Source organism: Danio aesculapii, chromosome 3 (genome assembly GCF_903798145.1).
Source record: "Danio aesculapii chromosome 3, fDanAes4.1, whole genome shotgun sequence".
NCBI lineage: Eukaryota > Metazoa > Chordata > Actinopteri > Cypriniformes > Danionidae > Danio > Danio aesculapii.
This window is the reverse complement of record NC_079437.1, coordinates 46756859-46781846: the sequence shown is the minus strand read 5'-3', so window position 1 is coordinate 46781846 and position 24988 is coordinate 46756859. Positions and strand designations below refer to the sequence as shown.

The window sequence follows — 24988 nt, the reverse complement described above, 5'->3', positions numbered from 1 at the left end:
TGGACGTTACCAATATGACGTCTGTCAGACTTTGGATTTTGGTTGCCATACCTGACGAATAAATGTCAGTATTTGACGTCAATATGATGTTGGTTTAAGATGTTGGCTTGACGTTGGATTTTGGTCACTTTCTAACATAACCTAAATTCAACCAAATATCAACGTAATTTCACATAGTTATTGGACATCAAAATAACAATGTCCTTAGACTCTGGTGACCTAAATCTAACCTAATATTAATGTCTTATGATGTAGTGTGTCTGCTGGGATGCTATCACAAGTATTGTGAATAACTCAAAAAGTTATCAGCACTTATACCTTCATCCACTTATACGAACGACTGAAATAAATATAGTTAGAAAAGCAATTATCTTGGGATGTTGCTATTGTGTGACTACATTGTATTGCAAATTGAAGCAGTTAAATGTTAAAAAGCAATTCACAGAATAATTGAAAGTGAAATGGGTTAATAGCAATATGTTATGGTTACACTTGAATTAGTTACAAAATAGATTTAGGAAATTATAAAACATATAATTGTACCCAGCATAAATGTAAAGCGTTACCTGAGAGAGAGAGAGAGAGAGAGAAATGAAACACAACCAACAGTTAGAACAGGGGTGAGCAAACTCGGTCCTGGAGGGCCGGTGTCCTGCACAGTTTAGCTCCAACACTAATCAAACACACTTGAACAAGCTAATCAGTATCTGCAAGATCACTAGAAATCTATAAGCAGGTGTGTTTGATTAGAGTTGGAGCTAAACTGTGCAGGGCACCGGCCCTCCAGGACTGAGTTTGCCCACCCCTGAGTTAGAAGGTTCTTTTATCTCTTCCTTGACCATGTGACTACAACCCAGATCTGAGACATTCAAACTGATCAATTAGCAGGTGGGAGCTACTCCAAGGTGTGATCAGTTCAGAGCCTTAATAAACACATCAGCCTACAGACCTGTTCTTTATCAGCAACTTATTGTGCCTTTTGGAATTTGTATTGGTCCTTTTAGGCCCCGTTTACACGAATACGTTTTAGTTTTAAAATGCATCATTTTTGCTACGGTTACGCCATCCATTTACACTACGCTGGAGTTTTCGAGCCCCGAAAACGGAGCATTTGCGCTGGAGGGCCGTTTTCATTCTAAAACGCTGCTACTCCGTCTCAGTGGGGATGGGGGAAAATGGAGACATCTAAAAAAAACTTATCTGATTGGGGCTTTTCCTCAATATTAAGTAGCCTACACACAGTTCAGTCTGGCATCCTCTCCTTGTTAAATTCAGACTTCGCAGGTTTGATATGGAAAACACTCTCGAGGACATGTTGGGTAAATCTTCAAAAAAAACTGTGTACTGTATAACCTCATTCACATCGTTCTGGCTACATTGTTTTACTTTCTTAACAATAAAATAAAACATGATATGAGAAGCTGCCTATTTTCATTTTGATATTAGCAACTTAACAGACGTCAAATATGTTGAGGCATCGTGTAGATGCATAATAAAACCGTCATCTTCATGCATATTTTTTACAAAACGGAGCTGATAACATAACTGCCTCCTTTCTTCTCATTGAAAATACAAAACACACCCTTTCTTTTGCTGAATATCAGTTTTAATAATGGCCATTATAAAAGTACAACGTACAATAAGTTTATACAATGTAGGAAATACATTCATTCATTTTCTTTTCAGCTTAGTCCCTTTATTAATCCGGGGTTGCCACAGCGGAATGAACCGCCAATTTATCCAACACATGTTTTACGCAGCGAATGCCCTTCCAGCCACAACCCATCTCTGGGAAACATTCATACACTCTCACTCACACTCGTACACTACGGACATCTTAGCCTTCCCAATTAATCTGTACCGCATGTCTTTGGACTGTGGGGGAAACCGGAGCACCCGGAGGAAACCCACACGAACGCAGGGAGAACATGCAAACTCCACACAGAAACACCAACTGACCCAGCCAAGGCTCGAACCAGCTCCCTTCTTGCTGTGAGGCGACAGTACTACCTACTGCGACACTATGTCGCCATAATATAGGAAATAAAGGCAAGCAATCAGTCAAATGTGCAGAATCAGTGTCTGCGGTTACATTAATTAATATATTAACCTAACTTATCCTTGCGCTCAGCCAAAACACGTTACCTGAGAACAAGTAATAGATTCAAAAGACCAAAGTCAGGGAATATGTCATTAGATAAAGACAACAAGATGAATTAAATATCACGTTTAACAAATATAGTGAGATTATATCCCGCAGTAGATCCTTGATGAACAGTCCAATGTACACAGCTCTCATATGGGTAGATGTGCTCAAAGCACGCTGTGGTGCATGCCAGAGTGTGTGTGTGGTCCCGTGATGTGCGTTTTCAGCGGTTTAATGTATACGCAGAGTTGTTCAGAAACGCTAGTGTGGACGCGGATCATTTTCATTCTAAAACGCCATTTTAAAAACTTAAACGTATTAGTGTAAACAGGGCCTTAGTAAGAAAGACATGATTGGCAGATTGGCATTAAATTCCAATGAGGATTTTCGGCATTTCAACTTTCAAGCCCTAAAAGACACCTAGAAACACCCTAAAAACTTGACAGAACATCCTAGCAATAGATTACAAAAAATCTCAAAACACAGAAGCAACCACTCGGGTTACTCTTAACAACCTACTGATAACACCTTCGCAACAAAAATGAAACCTCAAGGGAGCCAGTCAGATTTTCTTCTGAAAGAGTACATCTACAGTAGTCACGATTTTAAAGTAGTAACTGTAGTATCTGTGGTGTATTGGACTAAACTGTGGTTTCCATGGCAATATTTTTGTGAAGAGCAAGTGTAGTGGTGTTACTGCAGCAGAGGCACCTCTGTTTTATTCAGTCATTCAGATGCATTTTAGTACACCATATATGGACAAGCTTTTCCAATGCCATCCTAAATTGTCTCTCTTTTTTTATTTGCAGGGTAAGGACTTGTTAACCCAAAAGATCCCGGTGTGGCAGCAGGCCTGTTCAGACCCCAACAAGCTGCCGGACAGGGCCATGATGCTCACCCAGCAGATGACCTCTGGATCGAGCACCCTCCTCTCCAGCCCTCTGCACTCATCCAAGGGCAACCTGGTCATCTCTGATCCCATTCCTGGAGCACAACCGCTGCCCGTGCCCCCCGAACTAGCTGCCTTCATGGGAGGTGGCCTGGGCCAGGGGGTTAGTAAAGAACATTAGCCACCTGTTTCACAACACAAATGACTAACTGTTGTTCAGAATGTACAAAATTGCAGTTGTAGCTTCTTATGTCCTGATGTGAAAACCGTTCATTTGCATACTGCAGCGTTGGCTGAGCGTAGGATGATTCAACCTCTTTAAAACTCAATCCTTCAGGCAGTGCTTTGGTTGAGTGGCCCCTCGCTAGAACAGAACTCTCGCACAATTTTAATACTCAAAACAACTGAGCCTCTACACTCGTAATTTGCTATCACTTTATCGATGCTGCTGTTGCTGCTCGAGTGATACTCATACATCACAGAGCTTGTTTAGGAGTCTGTGGCCTCATCTGCTAGTTTAAAACCCAGACTTGTGTGTGTCTGGTAGTGATAGACCAATATCAATCTTTTTGATGGTCAGTGTCAATATCTTAGACAGCTTGGAGGCCGATGGCCAATATAAAGCTGATACACTGATGCACTAAAGCAGTATGGCCTGTCAGAGATGAAGTGAATATTATTGATCATCTCTTTAAAAAGGCCACGAATTACAGTAAATTAGGGTGTAAGTAAACAACCAGTAAGGAATAACTGATGATGGGCCATTAAATTCTTAATCCAAGTTGTGTACATTATTTTGTAGTGATTCAACTGTAGTAAATCAATTGTTCCACTTATACCACACCTAAAACCATTGTTCAGATGTTGCATTTCATTTGTCAGGTGTTTGTCTGTAGGACTAGTTATTTTTTCTGTTTTGTTTTGATTTGATATTTGACTTTTGTAGGCTTTAAAACGTCTGAAATCGTTCCATGTAGTGATATGGAACAATGCTGTCAAAACCTGCCTGGAACTACTTTAGCCATGGAGTTTGCTGAAAATAATTGTACACCTCAGAATATTGATCACTCAATCATAAGCAATTATTTGCTCCATAGTAAATGCTCTCATAATCAACATGTTAGGGTTGGGACGGTCTACATTTGGCCATTGGACTGCTTTGGGCTGTCAGTCAGCATCTGCCTGGCTATTTGTGTTTGGTGTGTTCTACATGCCACCTGTTGTTGGGTTAATATTGTAAACATTTGCCTTATTCTTGTCTGTTTCATTTCATCTTCTGGTTTCTATTTGTGGATTGAGAACATGACTATTGTGGTGTGGAAAGACACATTCCTTCATTCAGGTAGAGAATGGGCTCTCTCGTTTTAGTTGGTTGCCATCTGTTTGATGGGTTTATGTGTAGCTTTTTAATTCTGATGAGACCAGACACCAGGATGTGTTGATTGTTTGGCATTGGCTTGGTGTTTAAGCCTTTAGAGGCCATTAAAATGATCTGTAATAAAGATCTAAACAACTTTGACAAGGGTTAAATAGTTATGGTAGGACAACTGTGTATGCGTATCTCTGAAACAGCAAAGCATTGGGGTTTTCACCTGGTCAGCAGTGGTGAGAATTCATCAACAGTACAAAGTACAGAATTGTACAACAGTACAGACGGTTTTGTCCAAAGAGGGACAACCCCCCAACTGACAACAGGTTGTTGGCTGCCCAAGGCTCATCTATTCACAAGGGCAACGATAGCTGTCCCATCTGGTCTGAAGATCTAATGTGGCACTAATCACACAAAATGTTAATGATGTTATGGAAGGAAATGTGTCACAACACAGTGCATTGCACTCTGTTGTGTCATGGAGCTGTGTAGCCACAGACCAATAAGAGTGCCTATGATCCCTCTTTTGGTGGACACAAAGCATAGGAACTGGACCTTGAAGCTGTAGAAGAATGCCTTGTCCTCAGGATTTACTAACTTATTGTTAAAGTGATTCTATTTAAATCACTGCCAAAACAAATGTATGTTCTCTCTCAAAATAAAAACACCTCAGCCAAACTGGAAAATGTCAAATACAATATTTAAAAAATGTTAAAAATTGTTTTCACGCTAGTATCTGTAAATGCTTATTTGGTTATCTGTGTTCTTGCAGAGGCTAATGGGTCCTGATGGCATGTCTCTGGTTAATGGGACAACGGGGGTCCATGGAGATGATTACTGGACAGACGGAGTGTCTCAGGGAAGACCACCTTCCCCACAAAATCCATCTCAAACACAGAGCCAGCCCCAGAGACAGGTCAGCGACGTCTATTCCAACACCCTGCCTGTCCGCAGGCCTCAGCCTGCTAAAAACAAGACCACTGTGGGTAAGACAACAAACCTTTAGCTTAGCCATCCAACTTTATGCAAAAATGACTTTTTATACAGTGATTTCAACAAATTGCACTCATATTGCTATTTCAATTTCTAGGAGAGACACGAACTTTGCCCAGGTCAAGTTCTATGGCGGCTGGTCTGGAGAAGAACGGACGCTCTCGCGTACAGGCCATTTTCTCCCACGCCGCAGGCGACAACAGCACCCTCCTCAGCTTCACCGAGGGCGACATCATCACCCTTCTGGTGCCAGAGGCTCGGGACGGCTGGCACTATGGAGAGAATGAGAAAAACAAGATGTAAGCACTCAATATGTACATTAACAACAGCCCTAAATGAAAACAGTATTACAATTTAGAATTTCAAAAATATTTTACCTATTTGGTGACATCACAAAGATTTCTTGGCGGTTTTGTATTTTTCATCTCAGGGATATGTCCTTAGGAAAATAAACAGGATATCTCTGTCAAGTCACCTTTATTTGTATATCTTTTTTTACAATAAAAACTTTGTCATAGCAGCATCACAATTATTTTGTTAGTCTTAACAGTGATAGCTAGCCAGAAAAGCAATGGTCAGAGTATTGAAGTATTGGAGTACTCCATATTGGACATGAGGTTGAACGTCTTCATTTACTGCAACAGATTGATAATTGTCAGATAAATATGATTTGAACCATGTCAGTGCATTCCTAATAATGCTAAAAATATATTTTGGAAGCTGTCCAATAATGCTGTGTCTAGTATTATCAAACATAGCACTAATGTCTTAAGTTTATGTCTTAATTTGTTCTTAGAAATTTCAAGAAAAAATAAAACATCTAAAGTAACAGTTTTTTGATGGAAACAGGCTGACAGCCAAATGAGGTCTCGTGAGTTTTGAAAGTGCAACTATTGAGCAATAAATGCTCCTCTGTAAGTGCTTCTGCACTATGTGTCATGATGGGTTATTAAGAATAACATGTTTAAATGCAGAGTTCATTGTGAAGAATCACACTGCCTATAATCCCAGAGAAACAGCCTACTTGGATTCGCCAATGTCACTGTTACCATGGAAATGAGAACCTCACCAAAAATAAATAAATTAAAGCTTAACAGCGAGTGTATCTCCCACGAGATATGTTTCCCTACCTTATACTACATATTTGCATATATTTAAATATTTGGCAATAAACAATGACTTACGGTTAATATGCAGATAGTGAGTCTCATTAGACAGCGATATTTAGCGGAGATAAATTTGATTACTAGAGTCTTGATTACTTTAGCTGAACAAGACTTTCAGTTTAATTTCTCTGCTGTTCAGGAAGATAACTTCATCAATAAACTATTTATATTAAGGATATTAAAAATGTCCTATATTGTTCATGGAGTCCACTTTCATGAATGTGGGATTTGTAAAGAGAATCTCTCTCTCTTTTTTCCCCAGGCGTGGCTGGTTTCCTTTTTCTTACACCCGAGTGCTGCCTGACAGTGATGGTGAGAAGTTAAGAGTCAAGTAAGTGTATTTATGCTTCTGTCCTTATCTATAAAGTTTCTGGCTTTGTGTTTTTGACGAACAGATCATGATCGTATGTACTGTAGTACAAAAGCCACATATAAATAAACCAATGATCTACTGGTCATACTGCTGTTTACTAAATTTGGAAGTTATATGGAATGCATTTTGCTAATGCAAATCCATTTTTGTCGTGGAATATGTAATAAGGTTACACTGAAAGGAAAATTCTATCCTATCTCTTTTGACTGATCAGTAGGCTGCAGGTTTGGGCTCTTTCTTCTTTTTTGATGATTTGATGGACAACAGATATTGTGTTTTTGCACTTTGTTTAAATTTCTTAATTTAATCATCAGTCTTTGATTATTAATGAAATTGTTTCACTGGAATGTGGTTGAAATATTGTTTGGCTCATTTTTCTGCTCAAAGAATTTTACACCCATGCAAAAATTAACCATGTTTTTTTTTGTGTGCAATGATTACCATTTGTATAACCACAGCTTAAATACAAATGCCATGGTTAAACTATTGTTACTTTAGCAAAGCCATGCTTTGTTTGTAGTTACTTCAGTTTAACTAAAATCAACTTTTTGTTTGAGTAAAATCATGGTTGATTTTCGTGGGGGCATCCTTTCTTCCTGTTCTTCACTTTTAATTACTAACATCCTTTACTACTGTTCAAAAAGAAAGGAAACATTCATTACTAAAATTACTATAAATAAGTATTTCCATGATCACAAAATCATTAACACAACCTTACGTTTAACACACTACTATTCAAAAGTTTGCAATGATTCAAAACATGTTTTAAAGAAATCTCTTATGTACAACATGGCTGCAATTATGATCAAAATGAATTAAAAACACTGCAATTGTGAAGTGTTATTACAATTTAAGCACATTTTTGTTTTATTATATGCAATTTAGACATGTAATGTCAAAGCTGAATTTTCAGGATAATTACTCCAGTCTTTAATCTGAAATGATTCTAATGTAACAAGTTCATTATATATATATATATATATATATATATATATATATATATATATATATATATATATATATATATATATATATATATATATTTTTTTTTTTTTTTTTTAGTATTATCAGAACTGAATTCTGTTCTACTGCTTAATACGTTTGTAGAAACCAGAATACAATTCATGGGACAATGCTGCAAAAAAGGCTACTATACTTGTATAATAACAACTTTTATAAAAGTCTATTATTAGTCATTTTGCCAACTTAGAATTATAAGGTTCTATCTGACATTTTTTGTCAAAATTGAGTTATTTACATTTACAAGTTGTTTACATTTTAAGACTTTATTTAAAAACCAAATATTGCACACATACTTTTTGGTAAATTAAATGCAAAAAAACTTTGAAGCTCAATATCTCAAAATCAGTCAGAACGCAAATAGAACCTTATAATTCCAAGGTGATAATTTATTAAAATCATTTTGACTTGTAATCATATTATGACTTTTAATATGATTTTTAACTAATATTTAAGTAATCCTATTTATTCAAAGATAAGACTAAAGCTTTCATAGTTTTCATTATGAGTTTAGTTGCATGTAAATGAACTAAAGTTAATTATCGGAGCCTTATTTCACAGTATTATCATGTAAATGAACTAAAGGTAATTATCGGAGCCTTATTTCACAGTATTATCATATATATATATATATATATATATATATATATATATATATATATATATATATATATATATATATATATATATATATATATATATATATATATATATATATATATAATATAAATGCACAGAATTTTTTACAAGATGTAAAATATTATCTGATGTCCCTATAGTGTGTACTCTGTAAACCCTAATAAGCTGAGACTTCTCAAATGATTTGAGGAAAGTGATTCCCTCAGTTCGTTTGATTCATGGAAAATCGACAACTCGATTAATTGAGTTGACCAAATGTGTAGTCTCTTTATTGAATTAACTTTTAAGTACAGATAACTTAAAATGGCTAATAGATGAAACTTTCAAATTTTTCAGCTTTTATATTATTTATTTCCATTAAATAATTTATAAATCATCAAAACTAGTTTATTAGGCCACTTTATTATTTTAAAGTAACCCTTTTTAACAGTCAACCCCAATTTTTGTCTATACAGTTATAAGTCATATAAGTCAGTTTTATTTATTTATTTATATATATATATATATATATATATATATATATATATATATATATATATATATATATATATATATATATATATGATGTTTGTGCTCAAAATTTTCCACAACAAAACTATTTTTAAATTTGAAACTGCCTCTTTTAGGATTTGATCCAAATTTTGGTGACTCTTTAAATTTATATGAGATTGAGCTCCTGCGCTCTTTTTAAAAGAGGGTGGAGCTAGAAACACATGCATCGGCATAGCAGCAGATTCAAAACCAGACTAACGTATCATTATCTCTTTGAAAAACTGAAAATGTCAAAAGAAGTGGCTCAGAAGAGTCTATGAAGTCTATGGTTTTCGTTTATGAATCCTAAAACTCCACATTTATAATCCTCTTAGTCACTGACATTATTTTCAACAGAAATGGCATAAAAAGTCTAATGGTGGTCTAGGCATGGGACGTTAACGGTTTAAAGGTTTAGCGTGGTTTAGAAAAGTCAATGTTTTAAAACAGCAACATTTTTTTCTTTTATACCCTTGCTAAGGTATATCTAAGGTTTGTGTATTTGAAACTAATAAAGATAACAGAGGTCAATGATTTATTTTAATTATTTACCCTGACCTGTTTACTGATCCAAAATATTATAAATGTTTCCTAAAATAAAATACATTGTGTTCAAAGTGGAAAAAGATTTTGTTTTTACCCAGAGATTTAAAAAGAGATGTAATCACAATACCGTGATACCATGAAACCGTGATACATTTAACCAAGGTTTTCATACCGTCCGAAACCTACCAGCCTATGCCTATATGGTGGACATCTGCTTCCCACTCAGGGCTGTTTATGATAATAAGGGAGAGATCGTCAATAATGGGGAGGGCTTTCCCCCTCTGATAACATGTACAAAAGGAGAATGTCAATCAAAGAGTCTCTGCAGACTTTTTTATCAAGTGTGATTATCAAAAGAATAGAACTTATACATTTTTACCATTAGAGGCTGTCTATAGTTACACATTGTTGCCACATAACCTATGCTGAAACCCCTTATGAAAGTGACTTTTGCATAATAGGACCCCTTTACTAAGCAAAATTGCGAATGTTTGAACCATAATGCTATCCAATAAAGCAGTTGCCATTGTTATGAACACTGCTGCAAATACAATGTGAATATCCTTAAAAGTTAAAATAATAAGTAATTATTATGTACCGTATGTTGATATCAATACTGTGTATGTTCATCATCATAATATATGATAAATATGATCAGATGCATTAGAATAAATGTGTAAAAGCAATTGAGTGAAAAGCTATCGGGATGTGAAGCACATGTTAATGGCAGGGTGTAAAAATGACTGACTGACTGACCTTCGTCCTGTAGTCTTCACCATGGGAAGAGCAGCAGCACAGGAAACCTGCTGGAGCGGGAGGACATGTCCTTGCCCATGCCTGACTATGGTTTGACTGCCCGACTGTTGGCACAGAGCCTTACACAGAGCCGACAGCGTCCCTACAGCATGGCAGGCTTTGCACAGGTACACACAAACACACACATATATACAAGCACACACAAACTAGCATTAGACCGGTATCTCTCATTGATGTCTCCTTTCTTAGGACTTTTATTCTCTTTTAACTCTGCTCAAAGCATAATCTATATGTCAGCTCTTCTGTAATCTGTGCTGTAGCAGCTTACTGACTCGATCTGCTGGTGCGGCTCTTTCTGAAAACGCATGATTTTCCTATTTAACGGAGAGTTCGCTTCGAAATGAAAAGTTCTGTCATCATTGACTCACACTAATAATGTTTGAAATGATGGTTCTGCTAGGCATAAAAGCTGTTATGGGAATATCAGAGCTTTACTTTGCTGTGCGGTGAAAGCACGGGCAAATACTGTAGTGTACCGTAAAATAAAAAAACAGCAGGGAAGTGATTCATATAATTTGTGGAGCTTATTCAGAGCCTGTTAAATCTCATTCATATGTGTATTATTGTCACATTTAGTTTGACACATTGAATATGTTAATATTTCAACATGCATACTCGTGTTAAACCGCTTGAATTTTGTTTTCACAAACGTTAGAATTACAAGGACATAGATTGATAATCAAAATGCTTTATTACATTTGATATTTTCATGAATGAATGCATGAATGAATGAATGAATGAACGAATGAATGAACAAATGAAAAAGGTCTTTAACAGTTCATAGATTTGTGAAAACAAGCTTAAACTGCCTGTTTGCTTCATTAGATTAGGATGCAAATGAGCATTTTAGAGCATTTTAAATTGATAGATCTGCTCAGATAGTGCTCAGTTGAGAAAAACCCACCCAGATCAGTAGCTATAGGCAGCTCTTACAGTTTCTTTTATACACTCAAAAAAAATCTGAATCTACATAACTTTTTGGGACAACTTAACTGTTTTATGTTCAATCTACTTACATGAACTCCACTTTTGTTAAAGAATCATGCAAGTATGATATTCCTGTTCGAAAATAAATCAAATCAAAACAATTAAGTTTACTTAATTGATTTGTGTTGCAACAACATACATGAAGGAATTGTGTAGAACCCAGCATTTTTACATTGTAAAGGCCCAATTTATACTGTGGAACATTAATGTCATACTATGTTTGTTTTAAATTATATAATTAATCTAAATTATAAATAATGAATTTTCTAAACAAAAAATCATATAAATAAAATATAATAATAATAAAACATAATAATATTAAATAATATTATATAAAAAATAGTGTTTGAAAAATATTTTGTTTGTCAAGTGATATTTTTGCATGTTTTGTATATTGCTGTATTTTTATGTATTTTAATTGTCGATCGTTCATTTTCAGCTAAATTATTTGTATTTGTATTTGTTTGTTTTAATCATATTTCATTATATATTGCTTAATTTGGACATTTATCATTTATATAATTATTTATGTGGGGTTTATACTTATTAGTTTGTTTCTTTTATAATAATGTCTGCTTATTAATCTTTAGAAACATTAACATATTTGGATTTATTAGTTTAAATATCAACAGTTTTTTTTTTATAACTCATTCATATCTCTTGCCTGGTTTGTAAACCCATAGGTCATTACTAGGGCCAGACAGAATCTGCGGACATTGTTTGCTATTTCTGCGCGGAATATTGTTAAAAATCTGCAGATTTATGCGGAATGATTTTGGGTTTATCTTAACTAAAAACTTAATGGAAAATAAAAATAATACTTTACAATGCAAATCCAATTAGATCCACTTATTTGGTAAACAAAGCTAATCTCATACAATACATGTACCGTATATTTACTAAAAGACAGAAATTATTACTTTACTAACTATTGTAAGTAAATCATATGAACAGTTTCATATTAGTCAGTAATATAACTGAAATTAATTTAAAAACTGAATAAATATAAATTTACATTTACACTCAACTGAATAAATAGACAATGATGGGCTGAAAATCTGCGGATTTCTGTGCATGCAAATTCTGTGTGGGCCTAGTCATTACTAGTACTCACCAAACATTTATTTATTTATTTATTTTTGATAATACGTACAACATAATACACATGTATTAGCACGAAATACATACAACAAACTGTGTAATAATAATACGTTTATCAGTTCTGAATAAAGCTGAACACACTTTTAGTGCCCCTCAGTGGACATTTCATGCCATCACAAGCAAGTTTTCCACATCCTGGGATTAGATTCTCATTTCATTGACATTTTCGAAACACAGTAAAAATAAAGCAATAAAAATGACATGCGGAGCTATTTTATCACTTCAGAATTAGTTTTTTATGGGGCACGTTGCTCATTTTAGAGCTGCACAGCTCCTGTTAGCATTATGCCTTCACTCTAAGTAAATATAATTGAAACATGAAAAGCAAATCCCTCCATTTGGAGCAAAATATAAGTGAGTAAATGATGAAAGACTTCTTTTTTGTGTGTGTGTCTGAACTGTCCCTTTAATACACCGTGTTGATGCAGCCTTGGTTATGTTCTTTCTAATCTGGTAATAAGCTGCTAAACCGCTCTGAAATGTTGTTTTTACGAATTCCAGCCAGCGCTAGAGGATTATGACAGTCAGTTTGCCACAAGGTAAGATCGGCTCTTAATGAACGGAAATGACAATGAATCTTATGAATTTATCCAAAACACCAAAAAAAAACCTGTACTGCTAAATTATACCTCTGTTAGTCAATAGTAGTAAATATTTATGTTTATTTCCCTTTTTAGCTCTTGCTTGCTTATGCTAAATGTGCAATGTAGTGCTGATATTTGTTGGGAGACCAAGCCTGTTTTATCAGAGAATTGTAAATGGATTGACAAGAGAAGGTTGTGTGTCTGTGTGTTCTCGTGAGTGGAGTGAATGAGCTGTTGGACTGTGGGATGCATTCTTGTTGACCTCACTGTATCATCTCTGTATATATGTGTGTGTAATCCATTAAGGTCAGGATCAGAGCTGTTCATCTGTGTGCCCTCGGCCCATCATCTGTAGGAGCCTCTAGATGAATCCATACAATAAATGATTCAGGTTCAAAACTGTAGGCCTAGAGGCAGCAGGATACAGTTTTATATCATCCCTCAGTTAAAAAAAAAGTGCAGTGTGTAGTAATGCATTTACAATAAATATGTGTTTATTAGAAAGGTTTGAAATTAGAATTGTGGAGCTTCATTCAAAGTTAATTTATACTTTTTTATATAAAAATTTTTTATACTTAAGGTTGAATAAATATTACTTTGTTTTAACATATAAAAACAAAGGACTGCGGTTTAAAGTGTGTAAACTAGTTATACAGTATTTATGTCTATTAATCTGAAAATTTCTTTAAAACCCAGGCCAACCACGATGCTCAGTAGATGAACTTTGCCTTTAGTTTAACATGTATATTACACTTTGACACTTTTTGGGTTAAAAATACTCAAATTAATACTGTACCCGTGGCTTGTGATGATATATTATGATGCAAACCTTTGGTCTGTGCAAGAAATTGAACATTATTTTTAACATTATTAATCCACAACCTCAGGAAAAGAGGATGATTCTTTTCTGCCAATATGTTTTTGGTTTAAAATGACAGATTTTTACCTAATCATACAATGATAATCACACAATACTAAAGTTACACCCAATAGTGGGATGAAACATGGAAATGTTCTTCAACTTACCTTTTCACATAAACCTTGAGAAATTATTTACATGTTTTATTTAGCCCCTTAATTCAAGTAATAAGTTCATACATGAACTTATTACCAGCTCATCATGAATGAATGAATTAGAAAAAAAAACTGCATCATTATACATGCACGATGGCATGTTGGCACGTTTTGAGTCTTTCTTGCATCCTAAAGTGAGTTCTGAGTAAATTTGTGCCACAAAAAGTTTCAGCCAGTTCAGTTTAGTTTAGAAAACTGGTTGAAAAGGATGATTTGGTTGCAAACTGGATGTCACTCTGGACTATTTGCCTGTGGATTAAACAAACAGTAATAATGCTTTAAAAATGTTCAGTCTCTTGCACTGACCTATCGTTTTGCTTCATAACATTCTCAGTATATCATCATGAGCCTGGATATGACTCTCAACATGCTACTGACCAGCTAAAGTGGGTGAATTATCTCTTTAATGTATAATGTTTCACGGTCATATATTTTTAAAATGACATTGACATTGTCTAAATGACATTGTAAGCACTTTACTGTAAACAAGATCTGAAAAAATTAAGTCAAAATATTGCAAGTTTAATTTAGCTATATATTTTTGGAAGATGAAGTAACTTTAAGATTGAACTGGACCTGACCTTTTAGCCAATATGAATTCCCAGTCAATATGTTGTCAGTCATTTGTAGTTTGACAGGTTGAAGTGTAAGCCCTGCCCCTTCCCACCTTCATCCCCGCCCATTTGTGGCTGTCTTGTCTTTTCTTCATTTCTCTCTGAATGTGTCCGACCTGGCAAGCTTCCTTCTCTCTTTGTTTCACAGTTCCGATGGCAAATTGATTTCGACAGTGTGAACACAGACAGACTATCAGACACAGATCCGGATAGCACAGGGGCCACGCCCCTTCTTCCCTTAGCCCCTCCCCCCTTAAGCTCTGCCTCCACACACTCCTCCTCCAATGGAAGGGGCCAGTCTCATCCCTCCTTTCTGTCCTCTCTTCCTCCCTGCGTCTTGCTGGGGCGATAGTGGCGGTCGCGTGTGGTGGGTCGGGGGGGAACTCTGAGAAGAACGACCCGAACGCAGTCCAACTGCTCGCCTCGCTGCTTTACGGACTCTGATTCGCCTGTAGTGACGCCGCTATGACATCGCTGTGGACTCCAAAGAGACTGCTTACCACTTCCCGTCTTTCATGCATGAGCACAAGTTCTGCTATGTGGTTGTTTTTTAAAAAAAAGATGACATCTCATGTAAAAGTGCCAAAAGAGAAGCAAATTTGGTCTTTTGGAGCAGCATCTCCTCATTCCGAAGCTCTTGCTGAGTGTGTGTGTGTTTTTCTAAGCAGATGTGATGGGAGCCTCATGCCAAAATGAGGAATGTTCTGTTTTTTTATTCTTATCTGTGGTTTAGTTGTGCAGAGTATACTTTCTCTCTGTGTGAGCCTTTCCGTTTTGTGAATCCCTCATGTATTACCTGGTGCTCCTCTGGTCCAGAGGCTGTGTCGCTTTGTGCCACTAACAAACAGCAGCAGCAGCTTAGATTTTCCTCATATTTGCAGACGCAATTGTAACAATTGGAAGGAAAATCACTATTTTCACTCAATAAACAAGTGCCAAATGAGAGCCGACCTTCCAAAGTAAAGTGAAGGTCGCATGAGCTTCAAACACTCGGGTGGGACGGTGCTGTTCACCTGACTGGCACACGTCCATCACCCTACATGCATGAAAGAAAAGTGCTCGGAGCAGAAACCTTTTCCCACTCCCCCCTCCAAAAAATCCCATTATCCTGCCTCAGACACCTTAAAATATGGGATCAGAATAGTATTAAAATCAATATTTCGACTGTGATTCACAAATGTGTGACTTTATTCACAAAACGAGCTGTGTCAAAAAAATCTTAGAGATATTCACATTGCGCTTAATCACAGTTTACTGTTGTTCTTTTAACTCAAGTGAAGAAACATTTATGTACTTGTCATTTAGAAGTGGAGTTAGGACTTAATTGTACCTGTTTTAGCATTTGACGAGAATCTGATGTAAAATAGCAGCAGAAAACAGTGGAATAAAAAAATGAGCTTTAAGGCTTGTAAACAAAGAAGAGACATTTGTACCATTAATGGATATAGTTTTAAAGGATATAGTTTTAAATATTATTCTTAATATGAGACAACAGCACAGTTTTAGATACAATATACAATATAGTGAAACACTACATAGTTAGAGTCACTTTCAGCTTTGATTCAAAAACACAGATAGACCATCATAATTAAATCAAATATAAAGAGCAACAATTTGTTGTACCTTCAAAATAAATGATGATTAGGAATGATAGAGATTCCATTGTTATTCCAGAAATGTCCTTTTATTATGAGATTTATTTTTATAATCTTTTTGGACTTTGGAATTTGAATTACCATCTAGTTCACCCCTCGATTCCCATTTAAGAGGAAGAAGGCCATGTTAAGTTAGAGATTTTGGCACATTTTGAACTATGGCAAAGACGAAAATGTCTGTATCATTTACCATTGGACAGCCTGAAATGCTAACTTGGACACTTAAAGCACATTTTAGCCATAACAGGTTTTAGTCTCTTTCCCTGCATACTGCCAAAGAGGCAGAATTAGCCATTAAGCAGTTTAGGCTAATGATTTCAGACTTACAAGGTGCACTATGCAGTTTCTAATACATAAAATTACCTTAACTATTCAGCATTAGTATCGATGTTTTCTCTTTTCTCTTTAAAAAATAAAAATAAATAAATACACCAACTTGATTCACTCTTAGGTGTGTTTAAAAATAGCATGTTGAGGTCAACAACTGGTTAGAGCCTTGTAAATAAGCAAGAACAGCACAATTTGACCCCGATATAACTTGAATTCTCCTCATGACTTGGAAAAATGAATGAATAACTAAACCTATTTTTCTATTTGTCCCCAATTACAAAGCGCACAGCAGCAGTAGGTCATGTACATCTACTTTAATTACTTTAAAATGCTGCACATGTGCTTGGCATAATAGATTCTCAACATTTGCTAGTGTGGACCAAATATTCCTAATGTTCTTGTGTGACTGGGCCTTAATCAAGATAAGTGTTTTATTATTTGCTAACACTTTACTTTTAGTACCAATTCCCACTATTGATTAGTGGCGTATTATCTGCTCATTATTAAGATATTGGATGCTTTATTAGTACTTATAAAGTATGTTATTCTACACCCCCTAGTCCTACTCAATACCTAAACCCAACTACTACTTTACTAACTATTAATAAGCAACACATTGGTATCGGGCTGCACAATATTGGAAATATCTGATATTGTGATATTTTATTTTGCTGCGATTTGTATTGCGATATGAATATAATTTCAGCAGATGACTTGAATAGATCTATCTGGAATAAAATAAGTAACTTTGATTGGAATAATCTTGTAGATGAGTGAATCAAAGAAAATTCTAAGAATATACAAGATAAAAGTGAAATAAGTAGTCAGGTATTCAGGTACAGTAATACAATACGATATTATCATGATATTTTCCCCCCGATAATGATAGATCATGATCATATATCACAAGAAAAAAAACATCTGCAATATATACCTCATGCATATCGCTATTTTGTCCTGCTCCTATTATTGAATAATTAAATGTAATGTAAACACTGTACATTCTTCATTGCTGATCAACAATAATTCCAACTCCACATTGCAGATGCTGCGATGTGACTATTGCGAATGCACATATTGCGATATCGATGTTGAAACGATTTATTGTGCAGCCCTACATTAGTATTTTATTGAGCTAAAAGTCTTAGTTAATGGTTTGTTAATAGCAAGAATTGTACCTTAAAATAAAGTGTAACCATTCATTTGATTAACAAGTACATGCCCTTGAGTCAGTGTAGTGAGAGTTTATTATGATATGTTTGTTTTATTTAGTGAATATTAATTACAGTAGGTTACACATTCATGCATCACATTGGCCGAAATATTCATTTTAGCCTATTCTGAGTCCATATCGAAGCGCCACCAGCCCATGTCTCTTAAAAACATTCCCATTGTAGTATGTTTCCATGCAGTTTTAGGATGATGACTGACAGATCCTCTGGAGCTGTGGTGTGGTCCTCGCTGTGTTGCTGTTCTTTTTGTTTCTTCTTTTCTTTTCTTTTTTCTTTTCTTAGTTTTTTCCTTGGGAAATAGACAAACTAGGAAAAATGCACAAGAAATCGGTGTAACAATCACATTATGCATGCTGAGGAGGAACATAGTGAACATTGACCTTGAATGTATGGTGACTTTTTACGAATAAAAGAATAAATAAATATCTATATATTAATAAAACATTTGTTCAAATGAGCTTTTGATGATTTTTAATTTGTCATCTTTCAATTTGCACTTCATTGAAAGCTGCACCCACAGTACAACTCGGCAGAAAAGACCATTATTGTAATTTTTTAAAGAGTTTATTTTCTAAATTATTTCTATATATTTATTATTTTTAATTTTATACAGGATATTTATTAAAAAGGAACATCCCACTTAAAAATAGGCCCGTTTTACAACTCTCCTAGAGTTAAATAGTTGAGTTTTGCCATTATTAAATCTATTCAGCCAATATTCAGGTCTGACAGGAGCACTTTTAGCTCAGATTAGTTTAGCTTAGCATAGATGATTGAATTGAATTAGACCATTAACATCTTGCCCAAAAAATAGGTTTTGATAATTTTCCTATTTAAAACTTGACTATTCTGTAGTTACTGTGTACAAAGACTAAGTGTTCACGTCGCTTATATTGACAAAACAAGATTTTTAGGCTGTATGTAATATCATTGCACCTGCTACAGCCATGGCACGGCAGCAAAGTTTCTTGTTTGTTACTCTGAATATAAGAATATAACTAAATAAGAATATAATTCCTATTGATATTAACCTAGAAAATAGCAACCTTTCATTTCTCTTCCATGGCTCTTTATACACAATATACATATAGAAGATATGATATATGATAGTAAAGTTATTGAAATCATTTTTGAGGGAGATGCTAATGGTCTAATCTGATTCAATGGTTTATGCTAAGCTAAGCTAAACATGCTCTTACTAGACATGGAGATCATGTGAATGGATTTTAAAAATGGTAAATCTCAACTGTTAAACTCTATTGAAAATACGAGCCTATTTCCCTCCACAAAAGTGTGGTGTTCTTTTAACAAACCAAAACAAGTAGCTTAAACTATTTCAGGCCATTTGTTAAATAAAGTAATCATTCAGTTCTTTGACTTTCTCACTTGCACCCACATGCTGTACCAGCAAGATGAGTTTATCCACAATTAAACTAAAGTTGCCTTTCTTTGAAAGCAACTATTGACCAACATTTCATGAACCTGAAGAGCACACAGTCCTAGCGTATACAGTTTGTGTGTTTGTGCATCATAACGTTGCGTCTGTATGAATCTGTGACCTGTCTGTGTTTCTGTGGCTGTGCTTGCCTGCTCGCCTTGGTTTCTTCTATTGTATTTTAGTTCTTAAGATCTGATCTATATAAGACGTGTAGTTTTCCAAGCATGCTTTTTTAGTTGAATAACTGTGAAGGGATTTGATATTTAAATGTGCTCTTCAAGAGTTCATCGTTCTTCATACACATCTCTCTTTACTAATCGAACCTCCAAAGCAAACTGCTATGGGCAGACCTTTCATTTTGTTTGCACTATATTTTAAACCCATGTCATTCTCTAGAAGTCAGTTATTTGCTCATCTACGAACTGTGACGTCATCCATGACCAGTCGCCAAAAGCGCCAGTAACCTACAGTACGGCCATCGTACGCAACACTAACAAGTCATGTGAATGCGGTGGAAATGTAGCCATGCATAGCCTCGGTCTCAGGTACAAACCCCTGGACTCTCTTTACCTTCCAGTTTGGGTCCTGAATTGTCCCGGTTCTGAGTGTTACAGGACCTCCGTAAGTCACCTGCCTCCATCGCTGCTCAGCCAAAACCAGTCATGGCTTTTTTATTATTATTTTTCTTTTGTTTTCTTTTTGGTTTCTGATTCTCATTCGCTTCTCGGCTTAAACTGGGCGACAGTTTTGTCTCATGCCGCCACCTGCCTCTCCGGTTGGTTCTTGGCTTTGTGTGTGCGTGTGTGTATGTGTGTTTTAGGGCTGTGCAATATGGCCATATATATTGTATGGACAAAATAAAAAGTCTATGGTTTTATATTACGCTCTATATGGTGTCACAAAATACTTTTTTCATAATTTGTATGAGTGCTATATTGCATGTCATTACAGGGATATATTTATATTAGTTTATTGTTATTTTTTATATTGTTGTAATATCTATTTCAATTCCATGCATTTTTAATAAAAAAGTTCAGGTGAGGGTTATTAGTATTTTATTAGATACAAATGAATAATTTGAGAACAGAGCTCTGGGTTAAGTTACCCCAGTTCAATACAAGAATTACTTTCAGGAGGTTCGCAACTAACTTACATTTCCCTGACTCCAAAATATATACACAACTGATATTATCAGGTGCAGTTTTGGTGTAATGTCACTTATCAGTCATTCTGCAATCCTTTGGCTGTTGCACCCAAACATACTTCCTCTTTCTGCAACCCTTCTCTGCATACCATAACTGAACAGTTAAGTGCATCTTCAATATATTTTACAACTTCTACAAGCATCCAGCTCCGTGTGACATGTCTAGACTTCTTGTTAGACAGAAGTCTGGAGCAAGACCTCCTGCACTATATTTATTATTATTCTGCTATTTCCCTCTTGTCAGCAGTTCTTTCTAAGAAATATGCAACACTGTAAGAAATAAGTATGTTTGGTTAATATATGGTATCATACAAAGGAAAAAGATTGATTAATCTGTTGTAAGTCTATTTTGTTTCTAATAAAAAATAAAGACACAAAAGTAATAAAAATGTATTTATTTTCCCCACAATATGCATAGATGTTATATTTTATATTATACATTACACTGAAAGTAAACTGTCAAATGTAAACAAAGAAAAAGTCCTTTACATTAAATATAAATTATTAATTGATTGAATATATAGAAATAGTTCTCTGTTGAATGTATGTATGTATCGTAAATGATATTATATTGATCGCATATAAGAGCAATATCACATTCGTAGCAGTACAATATGGCTGTATATCAACACTACTGGAAACCGTGCGTTGGCTCGAGGCTACAGACTAAGTGCCTTAGTGTCCATGCAGAGCCCATATGTAGCCATATTGCACTGCTACGAGTTTGATGTTACATTCATACAACAGTTCGGCATAATCATGTATATAAAGTAAATCAAATATGTAGAGTCTCAAAAATAATTTTGTATGAGGAACTACTTTTTCTGCCAACTGCAACTGAGCGTCAGAACGGCAGAAATCGTTGCTAATTCACAAACCTCACTTTAGAACTTGTATTTGAATGATTCTCTAGCGTACTGTCTAAAGTTATGACAAAACAGGTGATTTTTGCTCGCATTGTAAGATTATAAGGCTAAACAGTATGAAATGCCGTCAGTCTACAGAGATTTCCTGGTAATTCTCTGTTGCAATCTGGATTTCACAATAATTAACCACAAAAAAGCCAAAGCAAAGCAAACACTACCAGATTACTATGGTATAAATACAGCACTACAAAATACAAAAGAGAGCGAGATCAACTTAGAATGTCACTTAGCTGTGCTATAATGATTTGTTTAGCAGTTGTTTGAAATTTACGCTGAAAAAATGCTGTTTTTCCTTACTTAAGGACTTGTTATGCTGTCACTGTCGTCATCTTGTGGTGGAACGTCAACATAATGTGTATATATATATCGGGATCAGTATATCAGATGACTTATATTGCGATATGGGATTTTTGTCATATCGCCCAGCCCTAATGTGTGTTTGTGTGTGTGTGAGAGAGCTGTAGTACATACCAACCCGAGAGGTCATAGGTTGCCAGGAAATGGTGTTGGCGCTGGAGGTAACCACCCGAATCTAACTCTTGCATGCTTCTTTCAATGCTGACAGAAGTAACAGTGTCTTGTTTTCCATTTGCATGCCTTTGCTCCAAACACCCTTCATAGACTCCTGTTCATAAGTACATGTCAAATTGAACCACAGTATGACTCCTCAACTCAGAGTGCAGTAGAGTTGTAAGTTGCTTATTTTCAGTGGGTCACCAGCAAAGCCTGCATTTAGGGCATACTGACCGTGTTTGTTCTTCCACCTCCTCTCCCATCTAGTGACCGTGCCCTGGAGCTCTACCTCAGGCCGAGCCTCATGGACGACCGCTCCGCTCCTCTCTACTACTAGAGCGGCCGGCTGCGCTGTGGCCTGTGCGCTTTGTCGCCCTCTTCTGTTCTGTCTGTGTCATTGCAAGGAAGCAGAGCACATGCATTTACCCAAGGGCACGGAGCTTGTCGTGTCTTGAAATAAAAAAAAAGGATTAGATAATTCTGTAGCTACATGATTATCGGTATTTGTAACCACCAATTCACATAGTTCAGATTTTTTTTTGTTTTTGTTCTCAACCGAACTAATGATGATAATGATCTTGATGGGAGGTATTTGGAAAAAAGTATGTGTGATTGTTTAATATGAGATCCTTTATTCAGAACGAATGTGAAAATGTAAGAGTAAGTATTTTCCAAGATGTTATTTCTATATGTAAACAGTTTGTAAGTAAAAGCCTCTAAGTGCTGTCTGAAATCTCCTTCTAAGAAAAAAATATAATTTTTCTGAGACTTCTATGTTTGTTTTTTCACTTTAAATAGAAACAAAAGAACCTGTTATTTTCCATAAAAGTGAATTTCCTGACCAACACACAGGAGGCTGAGAAAAATGCTGATTTCAGATGGCATTTAGAGACTTTTGCATATAAACTCTTTGAATGCAGTTCTATAGGGAAGCCTTTCTTTTTGTGTGTCGGTTTTCTGCCGATGAAGCCTCTTTTCGCAAGGGTTTTTGATACTGTGGTCGCTCTGTATTTAACTGACCGCTGTGCTTTGCTCAAGTTATAGCTTATTCTCTGTTTACACAGAGTCTGTACAGTATAGATGCAATATATAGTCATGCGAACAGCACTGACGCAGGATCTGTGCCTTTTCCTGTTGTTTTGTGCTTTGAATATCCGCATCTTCACTGGTGTAAGTAAAGGGATTGCTTTTATGTGATATTTTGTTTCTTCTTTTATTTTTTTTACTATCATTTGATTTTATTGTTTGCTTTAATTTTAGAAATTTTAATGACTGTTATAGATATTAAATGGGTTTATTTGTCACTTGCTGCTTTTGCTTTTCGCAATCTGAGCAATACTGCTTATTAAATATGAACAGTAGATTTGCTGAATAATAGTGAGCATATTAAAATGGCCAATTGTGTACATATATCGTTGGTTTTGTTTTCTGCTTTAAGGACTGAATTGTTTGGGAGCAGTCATCTTTGTGTTTGTGTATCTGAAATGACTTTGTTACAGGACATACAAAAATCAGGTAGTTTAGACGCTGATATGGATTGCATGTTTTATAATAGGGCGCCTTTTATGGATTGTGTGAGGATGATGGTGGGAATGTTGTGTGATTCTTTGAGGGAGCGAGCTTCAAAAACCCATTTTATATAATGTTTTTGTTTTTTGGCTTTTCTGTTTATTCTTATTTATGGAGAACTGCAAATGTATGTGCACATTCTTGTCTTTTCTGAAATAAAAAAGGAAATGTAAAAAAAAAAACTATATGATCACTAACACACAGTAGAGTCCAAATGACAGAACTCACAGGAGATCTGATGTGTATTTTTGTGTTTCAACTAAAGATCAAGTCACTTTTTTGGGTCAAATCATGCTGTATTATGGGATAATTTTTTCAACACTGCATTTGCAGTAAAATAAAAATTATTGGAGTTTGTTACAAGAAAGTCAACAATATGTTACTGTTACTTGCTGATCGTTTGTAACCATTTGCTATTTCGTGAATACTAGTGAAAATGGTATTCAACAACAGATCATTTACCAAATGTGACGACACATAGATATTCATATTATGTTTAAACTAAATTAAAATTGAAATTATTACATATTGTTAATGGTTCAAATACAAAAGGGATTTTTGAATGTCAAAACAATAAAATTGTAATAGATTTATTATTTTCTTCCTGTATAGAATGTGTCCTGTTATTATTTTTGCTAACAATTTAAGTAATAAATAGTTTGTTGTCTTTTGTATTTCCTGTCTTTTTAAGCAAAGAATAATGATTATATATGTTGTGCCATGCAGGATTTACATGACATTCAGGCATATTTAGAAGAATAAAATTTTTATTGGCCTATAGTATGTCAGGATCTCAGTGGAGCCTCAAAATACAAGTAGTTGTTGTTTTAAATAATAAACATCCTGTATTTACCCATTCATCAGAAATATTTTAAGCATTTAAAATATTATAAAATGTACTATTTTTGTCATAATTATTTAGCACAGGTTATAATAGGTGTTCATTTTACATAAACATACAGTATGTGTGACACTGAACGACAATTAATTGAATGTTTTATGAACACCAATATTTTGACACACTGGTGTTTTGAAACATTGAAGCAGATACTTGCATCTATGCTTTCTGTTTAAATGAATTTTATTTAATTTGATGTTGGCATTTTGTCCAAACCATTCGTGGTCGGCAATAGGTAAAATTTCAATTTCAGAAATGCTTTCTGTGACATTGCAGCAAGGCAACAGCATAAATGACAATGACAATTATCTCCTC

At 35.2% G+C, this 24988-nt stretch overlaps 1 protein-coding gene across 5 annotated transcripts in view; it reads left to right on the top strand.

Annotated features, from left to right (window-relative positions):
• baiap2a (BAR/IMD domain containing adaptor protein 2a) overlaps positions 1–24449 on the top strand; it is a 259055-nt gene extending 234606 nt beyond the window's left edge. For 2 of the 5 annotated variants that reach the window (XM_056454140.1, XM_056454135.1), the window contains 7 exons: positions 2956–3198; positions 5177–5390; positions 5495–5696; positions 6826–6894; positions 10442–10595; positions 13138–13175; positions 22474–24449. In XM_056454140.1, coding sequence (XP_056310115.1) covers positions 2956–3198; positions 5177–5390; positions 5495–5696; positions 6826–6894; positions 10442–10595; positions 13138–13175; positions 22474–22543 — 990 coding nt within the window. In that variant the 3' untranslated portion in view covers positions 22544–24449. Of the gene's footprint in view, positions 1–2955; positions 3199–5176; positions 5391–5494; positions 5697–6825; positions 6895–10441; positions 10596–13137; positions 13176–13526 lie in introns of all 5 variants that reach the window. The other 3 variants (XM_056454138.1, XM_056454137.1, XM_056454136.1) reach the window with 3 other exon arrangements.
• The last annotated feature ends 539 nt before the right edge of the window (positions 24450–24988 follow it).